Source organism: Chiloscyllium punctatum, chromosome 46 (genome assembly GCF_047496795.1).
Source record: "Chiloscyllium punctatum isolate Juve2018m chromosome 46, sChiPun1.3, whole genome shotgun sequence".
NCBI classification, from domain to species: domain Eukaryota; kingdom Metazoa; phylum Chordata; class Chondrichthyes; order Orectolobiformes; family Hemiscylliidae; genus Chiloscyllium; species Chiloscyllium punctatum.
In genome coordinates, this window is record NC_092784.1 from 47291051 (window position 1) to 47307545 (window position 16495).

The 16495-nt window shown below is 41.5% G+C and overlaps 1 protein-coding gene across 1 annotated transcript in view; it reads left to right on the forward strand.

The window, feature by feature from the left end:
- LOC140468002 (adhesion G protein-coupled receptor E3-like) overlaps window positions 1-16495 on the forward strand; it is a 61078-nt gene that overhangs the window by 28990 nt on the left and 15593 nt on the right. Inside the window, exons 8-11 of the mRNA XM_072564132.1 lie at window positions 329-506; window positions 3440-3556; window positions 7004-7206; window positions 7671-7841. Coding sequence (XP_072420233.1) covers window positions 329-506; window positions 3440-3556; window positions 7004-7206; window positions 7671-7841 — 669 coding nt within the window. The remainder of the gene's footprint in view (window positions 1-328; window positions 507-3439; window positions 3557-7003; window positions 7207-7670; window positions 7842-16495) is intronic.

The following is a 16495-nucleotide window of genomic DNA, read 5'->3' on the forward strand; positions in this document are numbered from 1 at the left end:
TTTATTTCAAATTGCCGCTCACTGCTGTTGTGATATCTTTCAGCAAATAGTAAAAGAAAGGAGCGTTACCCTAATTTATTGAGGCAGATAATTGACAGTTACAGGCAGAAGGGGTGGAAGGTAGAAACAGGGAGCAAGCGAGAGGAAAGGAAGGTTCCAAGACAATCACAGTGAAGGGGATGTGGGAGACGGAAGACAGAAAACAAAAAAATTTGAGGAGGAAGGAGGAGAAGATGGTTCAGAGAGAAAGAGAATGAGAGAAAATGAAAATAAGAAGAGAAAGCAACAGACCCATTAGTTCAAGAAGCTTTTTTCTTTCTATCCTTAGGCCATCGCAAACTTTACAAATGGTCTCCTCAGTAGGAATTCACGGCTACGGAACATGACGACCAGTCAACGGTTAAATGTAACAGCGACCATCTTGAATCTCTTGGAGAATATGGCAATGGCTGTTGCTTTGACTTTGCCCAGTGGAGAAACAAAGTCAATCTCAGAAGACTCTTTTGGTAAAATATTACTCAGTACAAATGCTAACCCTTGACACAGAGGGCATCTTTTAGTAAAAGGAAAGGTTGTTTATTTCTAGTTTTATGGTCAGCACTATCTAAGCCAATTGGCACTTTACTAAAAGAAATGTGTCAATTAAAATGGTGACATCTGATTAAAAATTTCAAACAATATTTCATAAAATTGTTTTGACGAACATGTAGAAACATTATTGTCCATGATGCTGTGTCATAGGGTTGAGCAAGTTCCTGAATTGTATTTGATTATTACATTTCCACAGAAACAGGGCTAAGAAAATTGATATCAATTTAGGTTCCTGTTTCTGTGCATGAGGCCAGAGGATATAGAAACAGAATTAGGCCATTCCTGCCTTCTCCTTGTAATGTTTTGTTACAGACCAGACCCCCTTAAAACATTTCAAGAAAGCAGCCTGGAGAGAAACTTTGCTCGTTGTTTTAAGCAGGTGTAATGTGGATATTCCAGGAGTGATGCAGATGGCCCAACCACTTCGTTTTAAACAAGCAGAGTTAATTTGCAAGATTACCAAATGAAACATAAAGGAAGGAGAATAACTTACCCTATCCGAAAACCCAACAGGCTATTCCAACTTAATGATGCTATTCCAACTACTTGCAACAATCTCCATAAATACCCCTTAGCACAAAAAGTAAAATCAGATACAGGGTCTTACAGGAGAGAGAGAAATGGCAGAGAGACTCAGAATGGAACACCTTCTTCCATCTATCAGTTTCTTGGACCAGCAGCTCAAAACTGAGTGACTGCTTTCTCGGAACAGCCAGACTGCTAAAACCCAAACCAAACCAAACTGGCTACTCCCTTTTCATTGTACAAGTGGGTTTTTAAATTTGAAAGTCTTTTGTCTGTGGCAGTATCTATTAGGTATAATCAAATTGGCCCTAAAACCCATCGAAGTCAAACTTCTCAGCAACTGTACATTTATGACAGCTCTGAGAAAAAAAGGACAACATAACCTTTTTAAAGGGACAGCATCATCACATTTTGATCTCCTTACTATTCTAGAATCTATTTATTTCTGACTTAAAGATACTCAATGACTTAGCCTCCATAGCCATCTGTGTCAGTGAGTTGAGCAGATTCACCACTCTATGGCTGAAGAAATTCCTCCTCATTTCAGTTCTAAAAGGTCATCCCTTCAGTCCGAGGCTGCGCCCTCGAGTCCAAGTCTCTCCGACTGGTGAAAATACCTTCTCCACGCCCGCTCCATAGAATCATATACATATAACCCCTTCAGTGTGGAAACAGGCCAGTCAGCTCAACAATTCCACACCAATCCTCTGGTCGGCACAACATCGAAGGCCAAAGGACCTGTTCTGCGCTGTATTGTTCTATGTTCTAAGAACATCTGAACTAGATTCAATCCTTACCCTTTCCCTATAACCCTGCATTCTCCATGACTAATATACCTGATCTACACATCCCTAAAGACTACAGGCCAATCCATTTAACTTGCACACCTTTGGACTGTGGGAGGAAACCAAAGAACCCAACGGAAACCCACACTTTCACCCGGGGAGAATGTGCATATTCCATACAGACAGTGCGCAAAGGTGGAATCAAATACACGTCTCTGGCTCTGCGAAGCAGCAATGCTAACCACTGAGCCATTATGCCATCCACTCTATCTTGTGCTGTCAGGATTCAGGAAGTTTCAATGATCTCATCCCTCATCCTTTCAAATTCAACAGTGTCAATTGTTGGGAAAGTGATGGTGTGTGAATATTGTTTGAGAACAGGTTTCTATCTCCTGTGCTGTGCTGTGCTCAGCGTTTGCACTATTTCTTCTGGGTCTCAGTGGGTAATTTTAATGCCTCATAGTCAGAAGATCAGGGGCTCATGTCTCACTGCAGAGGCTTTGACACAGGATTGAGGAGGACAATTCCACAACAGTTCTGAGGGAGCATTACACTGCCAGAGACTTTCATATAAAACATGAAGTCAAGATTCCTTGAGACTGTTAAGCAACTGCTGCCCAACTGCTGCAGAATCACATTGAGCAATAGACGTTTTGTTTTGGGTTTTGCAAATGTAGGCTGTTTGGGTGAGGTCTATATCATCAATAGGAGGAACATCCTGTTTGATTTAATCAGCTACTTGCTGAGATGTGTAGGCTATGTGCCAAATTTTGCACTGACATTGAAATTCAAACATAACATTGCTCAGTTGGCTGCTGGGTGGAATGTCCAGAATGTGCTCATAGTTCTACAAATAACCATTGTAAGATAGTGAGTTGGCCTTGCAACGTAGCTCATTTACTTGCACAAGAAGCAACATACATTCGTGGACAGTGATACGTTCCCCACAAACAAAGGGATATGTTTGACAACAAACACAGAGTGCTGGAGAAACTCAGTAGGTTTTGTGAAGTGAGAAAGAGTTTATGCTTTGAATCTGATATGATTCTCCTTCAGAAATAAAGAGCGTGCTGTCTCAGGCTGAGGGGGCAAAGTGCAGGGAGGCTATGAGGTAGGCTCAAAATGAATCATCAAATAACATCAAAGACACCGTGGGCGGCACGGTGGCACAGTGGTTAGCACTCCTGCCTCACAGCATCAGAGACCCGAGTTCAATTCCCGCCTCAGGCGACTGACTGTGTGGAGTTTGCACATTCTCCCCGTGTCTGCGTGGGTTTCCTCCAGGTACTCCGGTTTCCTCCCACAGTCCAAAGATGTGCAGGTCAGGTGAATTGGCCATAGTGTTAGGTAAGGGGTAGATGTAGGGGTATGGGTGGGTTGCGCTTCGGCGGGGCGGTGTGGACTTGTTGGGCTGAAGGGCCTGTTTCCACACTGTAAGTAATCTAATCTAATCCAAACATGTAAATCTGTGAGAGAGAAAGAGGCATGGGGTTTCCAAAGGCACTGCATCCTTCACAAGGACTTATCTTTAATTTTAGCTGGCAAGATCCAGGTGTTTGGTAGTCAAAATATGCCAGATGACTTGGCAAGAATCGAGATCCAGAATAACACCATGGAGATAAACTGGAGAACGGTCATGGGAGCAAAGAACTCTGGTAAATGTTTAGTTTCGTTTGCAACCAAATTTGTATTTTGCAGCACTGTGTTTAAAATAGTTTCTCCTGTCTTCCTTCTTTCCCTTAAGGGAATTTGTCCCCTGAGGAGATAGATCAATCCTCATTGGAGCACAGAAGAATGAGCGGTGATAATTCTGAAACATGTAGGGATTCGACTGGATAGACTGATTCCCCTTGTAGGGAAATCGAGAACTAAAGATAACGTCATCACTGTCCTACCAGACCACAGGCTAACTGTCTTATTAGAGAGAGGTGACAGGTGCTGTTTTAAATTGTGAGTCATCACACCTTAGAGAAGGGGAGAGATTGAGAAGGAATGACATTCGTGATAACCTCAGTTAGTGCAGAAATTAAATCTACATTGTTGACATTACTCTGCATCCAACCAACTGCAGGATTCATTGGCCTGGTGGTATTATTGCTGGGTTGTTAATCCAGAGACCCAGGTAATGTTCTGTGGACCCGAGTTCAATCTTGCCCTGACAAATGGTGGAATTTGACTCCAATAAAAATTTGGAATTAAGAGTCTGATGGTGACCTGAATCCATTGTTGATTGTTGGGGAAAAAACCATCTGGTTCACTAATGTCCTAATGCCCTCCTTCCCTGGTCTGGTCTTCATGTTACTCCAGACACATAGCAATGTGTTTTTGACTCTTGAATGTCCTTGAGCAATGTGGGATAAGCAAAAAATGAAGACCTAGACAATGACACCCTCATCCTGGGAATGAATAAAATAAACTGGGCAACTAACCTCATTCATCTAGAACTAGGGGCCGCAGGTCTCCCATTGAGAAGGGAGTGGATGAGGTGTCTCTTCTCTCAGATGGTCATTAGTGTTTAAATTTCCCTGCTCCAATGAAAAGTGGAGGTGGGTCATTACTTAAGGACAGAGGTTTGATTGTCAAAGGTCATTGGGGGATGGGGAGGAGACAGGCTGGAAAGTGGAGTTTAGGTCACAATTAGGTGAGCTGCAAATCTATTGACTGAGAGATATGCTTCAATGGGCTGAATGGTCTATTCCTGCTCAATAAAACGATTGAGCCATTCAGCCCATTGAGTCTGCTCTGCCATTCCATCATGGCTGATAGGTTTCTCAACCCCATTCTCCTGCTTTGTCTTCAGAATCCCCTTGATACTCAAGAATTTATCTATCTCAGTCTTAAATATACTCAGTGACCTGGACTCCACAGCCTTCTGTGGCAATAAATTCCATAGATTCTGGCCAAAGAGGTTTCTCCTTATCTCCTTCTAAAGGGACTTCCCTTTACTCTAAGGATATGCTGTAGGACACACTGTTGGTATATCAGTGAGAGGTACAGGATTAAATATGTGCAATTTTGCTGTAAGTGTTGTATCTTCAGAAGTAGTCTCTCCTACCAATGGAAACTTCTTCCCAACATCTATTTTGTCCATGCCATTCAGTATTCTGTAAGTTTTAATTAGGTTTCCCCCCCCACCTCATCCTTATTAACTTTATCAAATATAAACCCAGAATTCCCAAACATTCCTCAGGTGCTCCAAGTTGTGCATTTGGTTTCAAAATTATTTCTTGGTCTTGAGAAACGGTGAGAGTGGGAATTCTTCTGTGGAGGCCAGTCAGAGCCAACACAGTCCAGCTGTTTGACGGCTGAGGTGGGGTGAGGACTAAAGAAGTGTGAAAGGTTATTAGTGGTCAGAGATTTGCTAGTGAGGGAGCACACAGACACTTTGTGGCTGGAGATAGGATTCCAGATGACACATCTTCTCCTGAGTACCTGGGTCAAGGATGTCATGAAATGACTGAAAGGAATTCTGAAGGGAGGATGATCCGCCAGAGATCATGACCCACATCAGGACCAATGGCATCGGAAGAAAAAAAATGAGTCATGCAAACAGACTTTAGGGGGTTAGGTAGGAAACTGAAAAGCAGGACTTAAAGATAGTAATCTCTGGGTTCTTCCCAATGGCACACAGTTACCCCATGAGTATAAGAATTGAAGGATCAAGTTGCATGGCTGGAGAACTGATGGAGAAGGGAGGGCTTTAGATTCCTGAGGCATGGAGACTGTTTCTGGGAGGGGTCTGCTCATGCTTTTAATGGTGAATTTAAATTAGATTGGCAAGGAGATGGGATCCTGACAAGCAGCTTTTGAACGAGGGGAGAGAAAAGGGGATTAAAATATTATTGGGTGAGTCGAGGAAACTGGCTGCTTAGGAAAGGACAGACAACAACGAAAAAAGTTCAGCAATGCCAAGTGGAATATATTTTGATGCAAGGAGACTGAGGAATAAGACAGACACATTGAGGGCACAGACAGGCAGGTGGGAGTTTGACATCATGCTATAATGTCACTGAAGGATGGGCAGGATTGGTAGCTCAACGTTTCTGGTTATTGGGTATTTCGACGAGAGAGAGAAGGATAAAAGGGGAAGGGGGTTGCAATATTTATTAAGGAATCAGCGATATCGGTGGGGAGGGATTATATTGTGGAAGGATCATCAAATAAGGTATTTGGCTAGAAGTAAAAAGCACTACAAGGGTTAGTGTGTCAGTGAGAGGTACAGAATTAAATATGTGTAATTTAGCTGTTAGTATTGTATCTCCAGGAGTAGATCATCATTAGTCTGTGTCTCCCTCTATGTGGAAGCTCTGTGATGTTCAGAGAGAGAGAGCTCCTATTGTAAAAGCAGTTCCCAACTGAGGAGACATCCAGTTTCACTCACCGTGAATGAAGTCTGTCTCTGAGTAATTTAATCTTTATATTTGTGCATAATGTGTATAAAACTAGCAGTCACTTCAACACCCAAAGTCCCATTTGTAATATTCTACAACTTGTCAGTAAGTGATAAGTTCATCACAGCAGTGAAATTGTAGGTTCTTAGTTTATGAATATCACACGGATTGATATTTACTAAATGTAGGTTCCCTACTCATTGTCTCATTGGTGTTTGTTGAAATTTCTGCATCTATTGGCTGACGTGATTCCAATGACTGTACTTCAAAAGTATTTAATTGGCTGCAGAGTGTTTTTGGAAATCCTGATATCATGAAAGATGCTGTATAAATTAAAGTCCACATATATGCTTGTGAGCTCTTGTGGCAATAAATCAATGCTGGTAGAAATTTTCCCACCTCTTCTCATGCAGTACAAACTATTGTTTCCTCTGAGACTTGGTATTCTGTCCCAACGAGTGCAAGGCAGAAAGCTATGAATATTTCTACTTTTTGAGCCATATCCAGCTTCCGTGCTGCTGAGCAACTCATACATTTTTTTGCAATGTTTAAAATTGTCTTGCTTTAATATTTGGAATCATTCTACAATCCATCATTGGAATGGACACAATGAGCTGTGGAATTGGACTTATAGCTAGATCAACTGCTGTTGCCACATTATTTCAGATGACTTGACACTCACCCAAAGTCCAAATCGCTTTGCTCCCCCAGACTTTGCTGCAGTCTCCTTCTTTGTATTCAGCGACATGGAATCCATTTTGAACAACACGATCCGTAAAGATGGCAGCAAGCAATTGGAAGCAACTGAAGGAACAGGCTGGTTAAACTCCAAAGTGGTAACAGCCAGAATCAGTAACAAAGCAGCCAGCCACGAACTGACAGAAATGGTCAATTTTACACTGAAACTCAACCAGGTTTGTTAGGGTGACTTTCAGGCTTGTCATGCAACAGGAACTGCAATGGTTCAAGATGAAGGATTGGACAGCATAGAGAGCTCTTTTACCTATGTCTAACCCAGTGCTGTTGCTTTCCTGGGAGTCTTTGACTGGGACAGCATAGAGGGAGCTTTGCTCTGTATCTAATCCTGTATGTCCGTGTCCTGGGATGTTTTATGGGGCAGTGTGGAGAAAGATTTACTCTGTATCTAACCCTGTACTGTTCCTGTCTTGAAGGCTTTTGTTGGGGACAGTGTAGAGGGAGAATTTGCTCGTGAACCTTCCATAATGGTATGAAACATGTTCTTACATTTTAACTTCCTATCTCGAGGAGGTTACTGTGTCCTCATTGTCTGGTTGCTTTCTGTATGGCTGCGGTTCAGAGAGCTGGGAATATCTGTAGTAGATGCAGGCTGTTTAACGAGGTTTGTTCCTTCATGCAGGATACCAAAGATCACGAGAAGGCTGACTGCGTTTATTTAAAGATAACAGAAGAGGGAAGTTTCTGGTCATCTGAGGGCTGCTTCCCTATTAGTTCCAATGGAAGCTACGCAATATGCCAATGTAACCATCTGACGAGCTTTGCTATTTTAATGTCTCCAATTGAGATCGAGGTAAAACATTGTTCAAACTCCAGTCAAAGTGGGAAGTAAACTCAGGGACAGGGGAAACAGGAAAGTGGAACAGTCAGAAACCAGAGATCAAGAGAATCAGAGAGTCAGGAATCTGACACACAAGAATGAGATGATGAAGCTGGAGACTCAGAATAACACCCAAGGGTGCCAGAGAGCAGGAAAGCGACTCCATTAGTAACTACTGAGTGATCTAGTGAGTGAGTCCGCAGAGTCCTGAAACAGCACAGAGTGAGCCAGACTGTGATTTCAGAGAGTGACCCAGACTGAGACCCAATATGACCCCAAAGAGTGACCACTGACCCCTCAAAGTGATCCAGAGTCTGACCCCAAAGAGTGACCCCAGGGAATGGCCTGAGAAAGTGGCCCCTCGACAGACAGCAGAACAATGAATTCAGACGTGAAAGATCACATGGTGTTATTTTGAAGGATAACAGTGGAGTTAACCCAACATCAATATTTATCCCAGAAGCAACATCACTGATCATTACTAGAATCACTGATAATTAATAGATGAACAAAGTGTGAAAAAGGTTGTGGTACAGTAGTAATGGCCCTGCCCTGAGTCAAGAGACCTAATTTGAAATCTCACCGAGCCCAGAGGTGTATAATTACACCACTGAACAGGTTAATTAAAATACTATGGATGCTGGATGTCTGAACTCAAAACAGAAATTGCTAGAGAAACTCAGCAGGTCTGGTGAACTCTGGAGACACAGAAACAGAGTTAACATTTCAATTCCAGTATGACTCTTCTTTCAGAATTGATTGTCATTGTTTTACATGAGTGAAAGTTTCCAGAGGACCACGAAGTTATTTAAAAGAGATGACTGGCAATGAGCGTAACCTGGGGATGACCATGTCCCAGGCAAGGAGTGAGCTTGAGGAGGCAGGGTCTTCATGGTGATCTCAGTGGTTCTGGCAATTGAACCTGTGTGCCCCTGAAATTAATACCCTGACTGGCATTAGCTGCAGCTCACAGTGCCACCCAATCTGTCACAGTCCCTGGTACAAATCATGTGGCAGAGATCAGACTCATTGACCATAAATATGATGTTGTTTTATGTTAAGATTCAATAGGAGGAGCTGGTTACTGTAAAAAGTGCTTAGTGAGATATCTAATCCATTGATTCCAATATTCAAAGATTGCTGCATTTTGGGAAAGATCCATTTGAATTTAAGTTAAAAAGTGTGGTGCTGGAAAAGCACGGCAAGTCAGGCAGCATCTAAGAAGCAGGAGAATTGATGTTTCAGGCATAAGCCCTTCATCAGGAATGTGGGGGTGGGGGAAAGGGCCTGAGAGATAAATAGGAGGATGCAGCTGGGGCTGGGGGAAGGCACCCTCCTACTTATCCCTCAGCACTCACTCCTTCACATTCCTGATGAAAGGCTTATGCACGAAATGTTGATTGTCCTGCTCTTCGGATGCTGCCTGACCAGCTGTGCTTTTCCAGCACTACACCTTTTGACTCTGAACTCCAGTCTGCAGTCCTCACTTTCTTCCATTTGAACTTAACTCAAGTAAAAGTAAACACTGAGATAATGTAAATCTGAAACAAATGCAGAGAAGGCTGCAGAAACTCAGCAAGTCTGATAACATCTACAGAGAAAGAAATAGTTAAAGTTTTGAATTTGGTATGACTCCTCTTTAGAACAGTGAATGTAACAGCTTTATTCAAAACAGGAGGGAGGCAGAAAGTGGGAAACTGAAAACCAGTTAATTTAACATCTGCCCAAGGGAAGATATTAGAAGCTATTATTAGAGATGCTAGACTAGGACTCAGAAAAATTCAAAATAATAGTTATTGTGAAACGGAAATCATATTTAGCCAATTTATTGGAATTGTTCGATAAAGTAATACATGTCGTGGTTGAAGTGGTAGATGTAGTGTACTTAGATTTCAATAAGCATTTGATAAAGTGTCACGTTAAAGGTTATTGCAGCAAGTGAACTTTCATGGTGTAGGGGTTAATATATTGGCATGGATAGAAGATTGACTGGCTAACAAGAGTTAACATAAAATGTGTTAGCAAGATGTCATGTCTGGTGTACCACAGGGATCAGTGCTAGTGCCTGAGCTTTTAACAATTTATATCAATGTCTTAGATGAAAAGGTTGAAGATATGGGGTAGCTAAATTTGCCAATGGTGCAAAAAAGATAGAAGTGTTGGTTGCATCAGAATGTAGAAGTTCTGAATACATATAAATAAAGTGAACAGATGAGGATCTTGCAAATGGAGTATAATGTGGGAAAATGTGAAATTGTCTATTCTGTCAGGAAGAATTACAAATAAAATTATTATTTAAATGGTGAAAGGTTGCGTAGCTCTGAGATATAGAGGGACTTGTGCATGAATCACAAAAGGCTGTTTTGTAGCTACAGCTAGTATTAAGGAAAACTAATAGAATGTTATCATGTATTGTGAGGGAATTGAATACAAAGGTATGGAGGCTATGTTTCAGTTATACAAGACACCAATGAGATTACATAGAGTCATAGGGTCATACAGCACCAAAACAGACTCTTCAGTCCAAACACAATCCCAAATTAAACTAGCTCCAGTGGCCTGCTTCTGGCCCATATCCCTCCAGACCTTTCCTATTCCTGAACGTATTTAAGTGTCTTGTGACTGTGCCTATAGCCACCTCTTCCTCAGAAAGTTCATTCCACATGCAAATCACCCTCTATGTCTATATAAATCTCTCACCTTAAAAGTATGCCCCCTAGTCTGAACCTCCTACACTCCAGTGAAAAACGTCACAGCTTATCCAGCCTTTCTTTAAACTCAAACTTTCCTATACCCAGCAATATCCTGGTAAATCTCATCATTACCCTTTCTTGCTGAATAATATCCTTCCTTTAACTTGGTGACCAGAACTGGACAACCTACTCCAAAAGAGGTCTCACTAATACCTTGTACAACCTTGTACAACCTCAATTTGACTTGCCAACTCCTGTATCCAAAGGACAGAGCGATGAAGGCAAGCATGCTCAATGCCTTTTTAACCACCCTGCCTACCTGTGGTGCGAACTTGAAGGAATTATGTACCTGAACCCTTGGGTCCCTCTGTTAGAACAGTATCCAAAGTCCAACCATTAATTTTACAAGGCCTGCCCTGTTTGTTGTGCCAAAACATTTATCCAAGTTGAACTTCAATTGCCATTTGTCAGCCCATTAACCCACTTGATCAAGATTACTTTGTAAGCTGAGAAAACCTTCACTGTCTACTATGTCACCAATTTCAGTGTCATCCACAAACTTACCAACCATGACTTCTGCATTTTCATCCAAATAATTTATTTAAATGACAAAAAAGAGGACCCGGAACCGATCCCCGTGAAACACAGCTGGTGACAGGTCTCCTGTCCTAAAAACAACCCTCCACACCCCTCTGTCTCCACCCGTTAAGGCAATTAGATATCCAATTGGCAAACTCTCCCTGAATCCCATGTGACCTAACTTTACTAAGTACTCTACTGTGCAGATCCCTGTCAAAGGCTTTACGAAAGTCCAAGTAAACAATGTTGACTGCTTTGACCTCATCAATCTTGTTGGAACTTTCTTTCCTTGCACAAACCCATGCTGACTATCCCTCATCAATTTTTGCCTCTCTAATGTCTATCAATCCTTTCTTTTAAAATTTCCTCCAACATACTACCAACAACCAAAGTCAGACTCAAAGGTCTGTAGTTCCCCAGTTTCTCCTTACAACCTTTCTTAAACAAAAGCACAGTTTTGGTCACCCTCCAGCCATCAGGCACCTCACCTCTAACGATGGATCATGCGAATATTTCTACAAGGGACCTCACAATTTCCTCCCTTACTTTCCACAGCATTCTGGGATACATTAGATCAGGTCCTGGAGGTTGATCGACCTTCAAAATCTCTATATCCTCCAGAACATCCTCTTCTGTATTGTGAATTGTTTTTAAAACGTCATTATTTATTTCCCTGCGTTCTCTAGCCTCAATTTCTTTCTCCACAGTAAAACATGGCAGGAAATATTCATTTAGTAGCTCTCCTATCTCCTGGGTTTCAACACAAAGATGACATCCTGGATCTTTAAGGAGCCCCTACCCTCTCTCTAGATACTCTTTCTATTGATTAAAAGATTTATTTGAAACCAGTTGTCTATATCTAATATAAAATTCTTTTTTATTCTTGACTTGAACCTCAATATCTTTATACACCTATTGTTCCTTAATCTCACCAGCCTTATCCTTCACAATGCCTCCGAACTTTCGTCATCACATCCTGGAAAGCCTCCCACTTGTCAGATGTCATTTTACCTGCAAACAGTGTATTCCAATCAACTGTTGCATGTTCTTGTCTCATACCACATCTTGGTAAAGAAAATTTCCTTGAACACATTTGACAAATTCTTCACCATCTAAACCAATAACACTATGTTAGCCCAGTCAATATTTGGAAAATTAAAATCCCCTTTATTGCAATCTTATCAAGCTTCCATATGTCTGCAATTTCTCTACATATTTATTTCTCAATTGCTCTCTGACTATGGGGGAGGGCCAGCAGTGTGAAGGGGGTGAGGTGGTTGGCGGGAGGGGGGTGGGAGTTGGATGTTGGTGCTACAGTACAATCCCATTAAAGTGATGTTTCCTTTCTTATTCCTAGTTTCTACTCATATGTTTTCACTGGACAATTTTTCAGAAATATCCTCACTAGTTACAGCAGTAATGTTTTCTTTAATCAAAAACATCACTCTCGCTCCTATCTTGCCTCCCTTCCTATGGCATCTAAAACCCCAAACATTGAGCCAGTCACTCCCTCTGCTATGTTTCTGTAACAGCTATGACATCCCAATCTCATATTCCTAAACATGCCCAAAGTTCATCAGCCTTACTTGTAAAGATCCCTTGTATTGAAATAAATGCAATTCCATTTTTCAAAGTTACTACATTCTCTGACTTTTTTTTGTCTTTTGGTTCTGATTGACTTGCTCCTTTAACATTCAGAACCTTCCTCATCAATCTTTCTGTTTACAATGTGACTTGGAATTCCTTCATCCCTCTCTCTAGCAGTATAAAGTCTCCGTTAATGGAATTAGCAAATCTAAGATATTGGTCCTTTTCCAGTTCGGGTTAAATCCATCTGTTTTGAACAGGTCTTTTCTGCCCCAGAAAAGATGCCAGTTGTCCAAAACTGAATCCCTGAACAATAAACCACCTCTTCAGCTATTGATTTATAGCCTTTATTCTTTTGTTCCTTCCCTCATTCGAGTTTGGCATTAGGAGTAAACCAGAGATTACTATTTTTAAAGTTGTTTTTTTAATCTTCTACTAACCTCTTAAATTCACCGTGTAAAGTTTTAATCTTTTCCGTACCAATGTGCACAATTTTCAGCCTCTCAATCTCCCATTTAACAATATGCTTGAAATGTTCAGAGATATCCTTAAACATAGCACCAGGAAAGCAACACACTGTCTTTAATTTACACTCACTGCCACAGAATGTCCTTTCTGAGCCCTTGAGAGGAGCATCCCTGTAACAATTCCTCATTTAAATTTTAGATTAGATTAGATTAGATTACTTACAGTGTGGAAACAGGCCCTTCGGCCCAACAAGTCCACACCGCCCCGCCGAAGCGCAACCCACCCATACCCCTACATCTACATCTACCCCTTACCTAACACTACGGGCAATTTAGCATGGCCAATTCACCTGACCTGCACATCTTTGTGACTGTGGGAGGAAACCGGAGCACCCGGAGGAAACCCACGCAGACATGGGGAGAATGTGCAAACTCCACACAGTCAGTCGCCTGAGGCGGGAATTGAACCCGGGTCTCTGGCGCTGTGAGGCAGCAGTGCTAACCACTGTGCCACCGTGCCGCCCACATGCCACCGTGCCGCCCACAATGCCTGACATAATTATCAATAATCAGTCCAATAACTGACTGCTCCTCCTATTTTCCTCAGAGAGGCTAGTCCTTTCAACAGTACCTGAGACTCAATATATATTTAATAGAGAAATAGCTTTCACTGTAACATAAATACAATGGAGACTTTCAAACTAAGGTTTTACCTTTCCTGATAGTCACCCATCTATCTGACTGATCTTGCTGTGTAATCATTTTTCTAAATTTTCTAGCCATCTGACACTGTACCTTTGATATGTCCTTAATAATGTTAAGAGGTAATAGCCTCATGGTATTATCGCTGGACTGTTCATCCAGAGACCCAGTTAACGTTCTGGAGACCTGGGTTTGAATCCTGCCATGACAGGTTCTGGAATTTCAATTTAATTCAAAGAAATCTGGAATTAAGATTCAAATGATGACCATGAATCCATTGTTTATTGTTGGAAAAAAAAATGTTTCACTAATGTCCTTTCGAGAGGGAAACTGCCGTCCTTGTCCGGTCTGGCCTTCATGAGATCCCAGAACCACAGCGATGTGGTTGACTCTTAACTGCCCTCTAGGCAATTAGGGATGGGCAATAAATGCTGCCTAGCCTGCAACCCCCTCATCTTGTGAATGGGTGGCACAGTGGCCCAGTGGTTAGCACTGCTGCCTCACAGCACGGGTTTGATCCCAGCCTAGGACAACTGTTTTTGTGGAGTTTGTGCATTCTCCCCGTGTCCGTGCTGGTTTCCGCCCACAATCCAAAGATGTGCAGGTTAGGTGAATTGGCCTGTAGTGTTCAGGAATATGTAGATGAGTTGCATTAGTCGGGGGGTGAATGTAGAGTCATAGGGTATGAGAATCAGTATAGATGGGTTACTCTTCAGAGGGTTGGTGTGGACTTGTAAGGCCGAAGGGCTTGTTTCCACGCTGTAGGGATTCTATGATTCTATGGAATGAAGAATAAATAAAGCAATTTTGAATAACGTCTTACATGTAAAATAAACTACCTTTGATTGCCTTTAGAATATAATGTTAAAATGCAAAAAAATGTATATCAAATATATAAATCTTAAATAAAATCAACCCCTTGGCTGATTAACTAAATTAGCTCCTCTTCAATAAATTCTTTGGGTAAAAATGAAATTCTCCAGAACCAACCACATGCAGGACCCCCCCAAAATGAAAACAAACTCCATTCAAAAAGAAATTGTTCAGCTGTTCAAAAAAAAACTTGCAATGTTAAAAAATAGTCTGCTTAAAATGCATATAGATTTGTTATGCTTATAGACTTCAAATAAAAAAACTTGAGCCGTTCACTGATGACCTCCGAAAAGCTCGCAAAAGTGATCCATTTTGGAAAAAAATGCTTACAAAATGAATAAAAAGCTTATAGTAATGAAATATAATAATGGTAATAAAATTATGATGAATCTTAAAGTAAGTCTGTAGCCTCAGGAACATCTGCACAATCCATGCTGCTGCCTCACAATGTCACCTGGAGAATTGTGGACAGTTTTGGTCTCTCTATCTAAGGAAGGAAGTAAATGAATATGAATCGGTTTACAGAAGGTTTACGGGTTGCAAGACACTGGACTGGAAACATTTGATTTTGTTTTTCGCTCCACTGAAACTGCCAGACCTGTTGAGTTTCTTTCGCAATTTCTGTGTTTGTTTGTTTCGGATCTCTAGCATCCACATTTCTTTGTTTTATTTTACCAGACTAATAGCTGGAATAGATGAATAGTCTCAGCAGGAAACATTGGACAGTTGAGGTTTGTATCTGCTGGAGTCTAGAACAGTAAGAAGTATCTTGATTGAAACATTTTAGATCCTAAAGGCTCTTGACAGGGTGTTGTGGAGAGGATACCCCTTCTTGTATCTAGAATTAGGGGTCACTGCTTAAAAATAATGGGTTCCCCATTTAAGTCAGAGATGAAAGCAAAGTCATAGACTAGAATCACTACATTGCAGAAAGCGGCCATTTGGCCCATCAAGTCTGCACCAATCCTCTGAAGAGCATCCCACCCACCCCATAACTCTGCATTCACCATGGCAATTTGGAATTGAGCTCGAGTTCCTGACACTATGAGGCAGTAGTGCTAACCACTGCCACCATGAAACCCAAGTCTTTTGCATCAGAGGCCCATAAGTCTGTTCCTCAAAAGTGTGCGGAAGAAAAATCTTTTAATACTTTTCAGGCAGAGGTGAATCGATTCCTGATAAAATAGAAGGTGAAAGGTCACCAGAATGCAGAGTTCAGGTTACAATCATATGCCACGATCATATTAAATAGCAAAAACAGCTTGAGGGGCCAAATGGCCTACTCCTGTTCCTTCCTCATGTTTTTATATGTCTGTATATTTGTGGTGTGGGGTTAGTTACCTTGGATGGCTTGTTTGTGATGCAGAGTGACACCAATAGAGTGGGTTTAATTCCTGCACTGGCAGAGATTACCGTGAAGGGCTGTCTTTCACACCGTCTCCCCTTACCTGAGGTGTATTGACCCTCAGGTTAAACCACCATCAGTCATTTCTCTACCCCTCTCTCTCTCTCTCTCTCTCTCTATCTCTCTCATGAGAGAGCAGCCCTGTGCTCTGGTAAGACTATGATGACTTAATTTCTTTATATTTGTGGTCATGTGAGTGGATTCATTATCCAGAAGCCCGAGCTAATATTCTGCCTCCATGGGTTTAAATCTCACTGGGGCATCTGGTGGGATTTGAATATAATTAATAAAATCTGGAATTGAAAACTAGTTTCAGTGAAG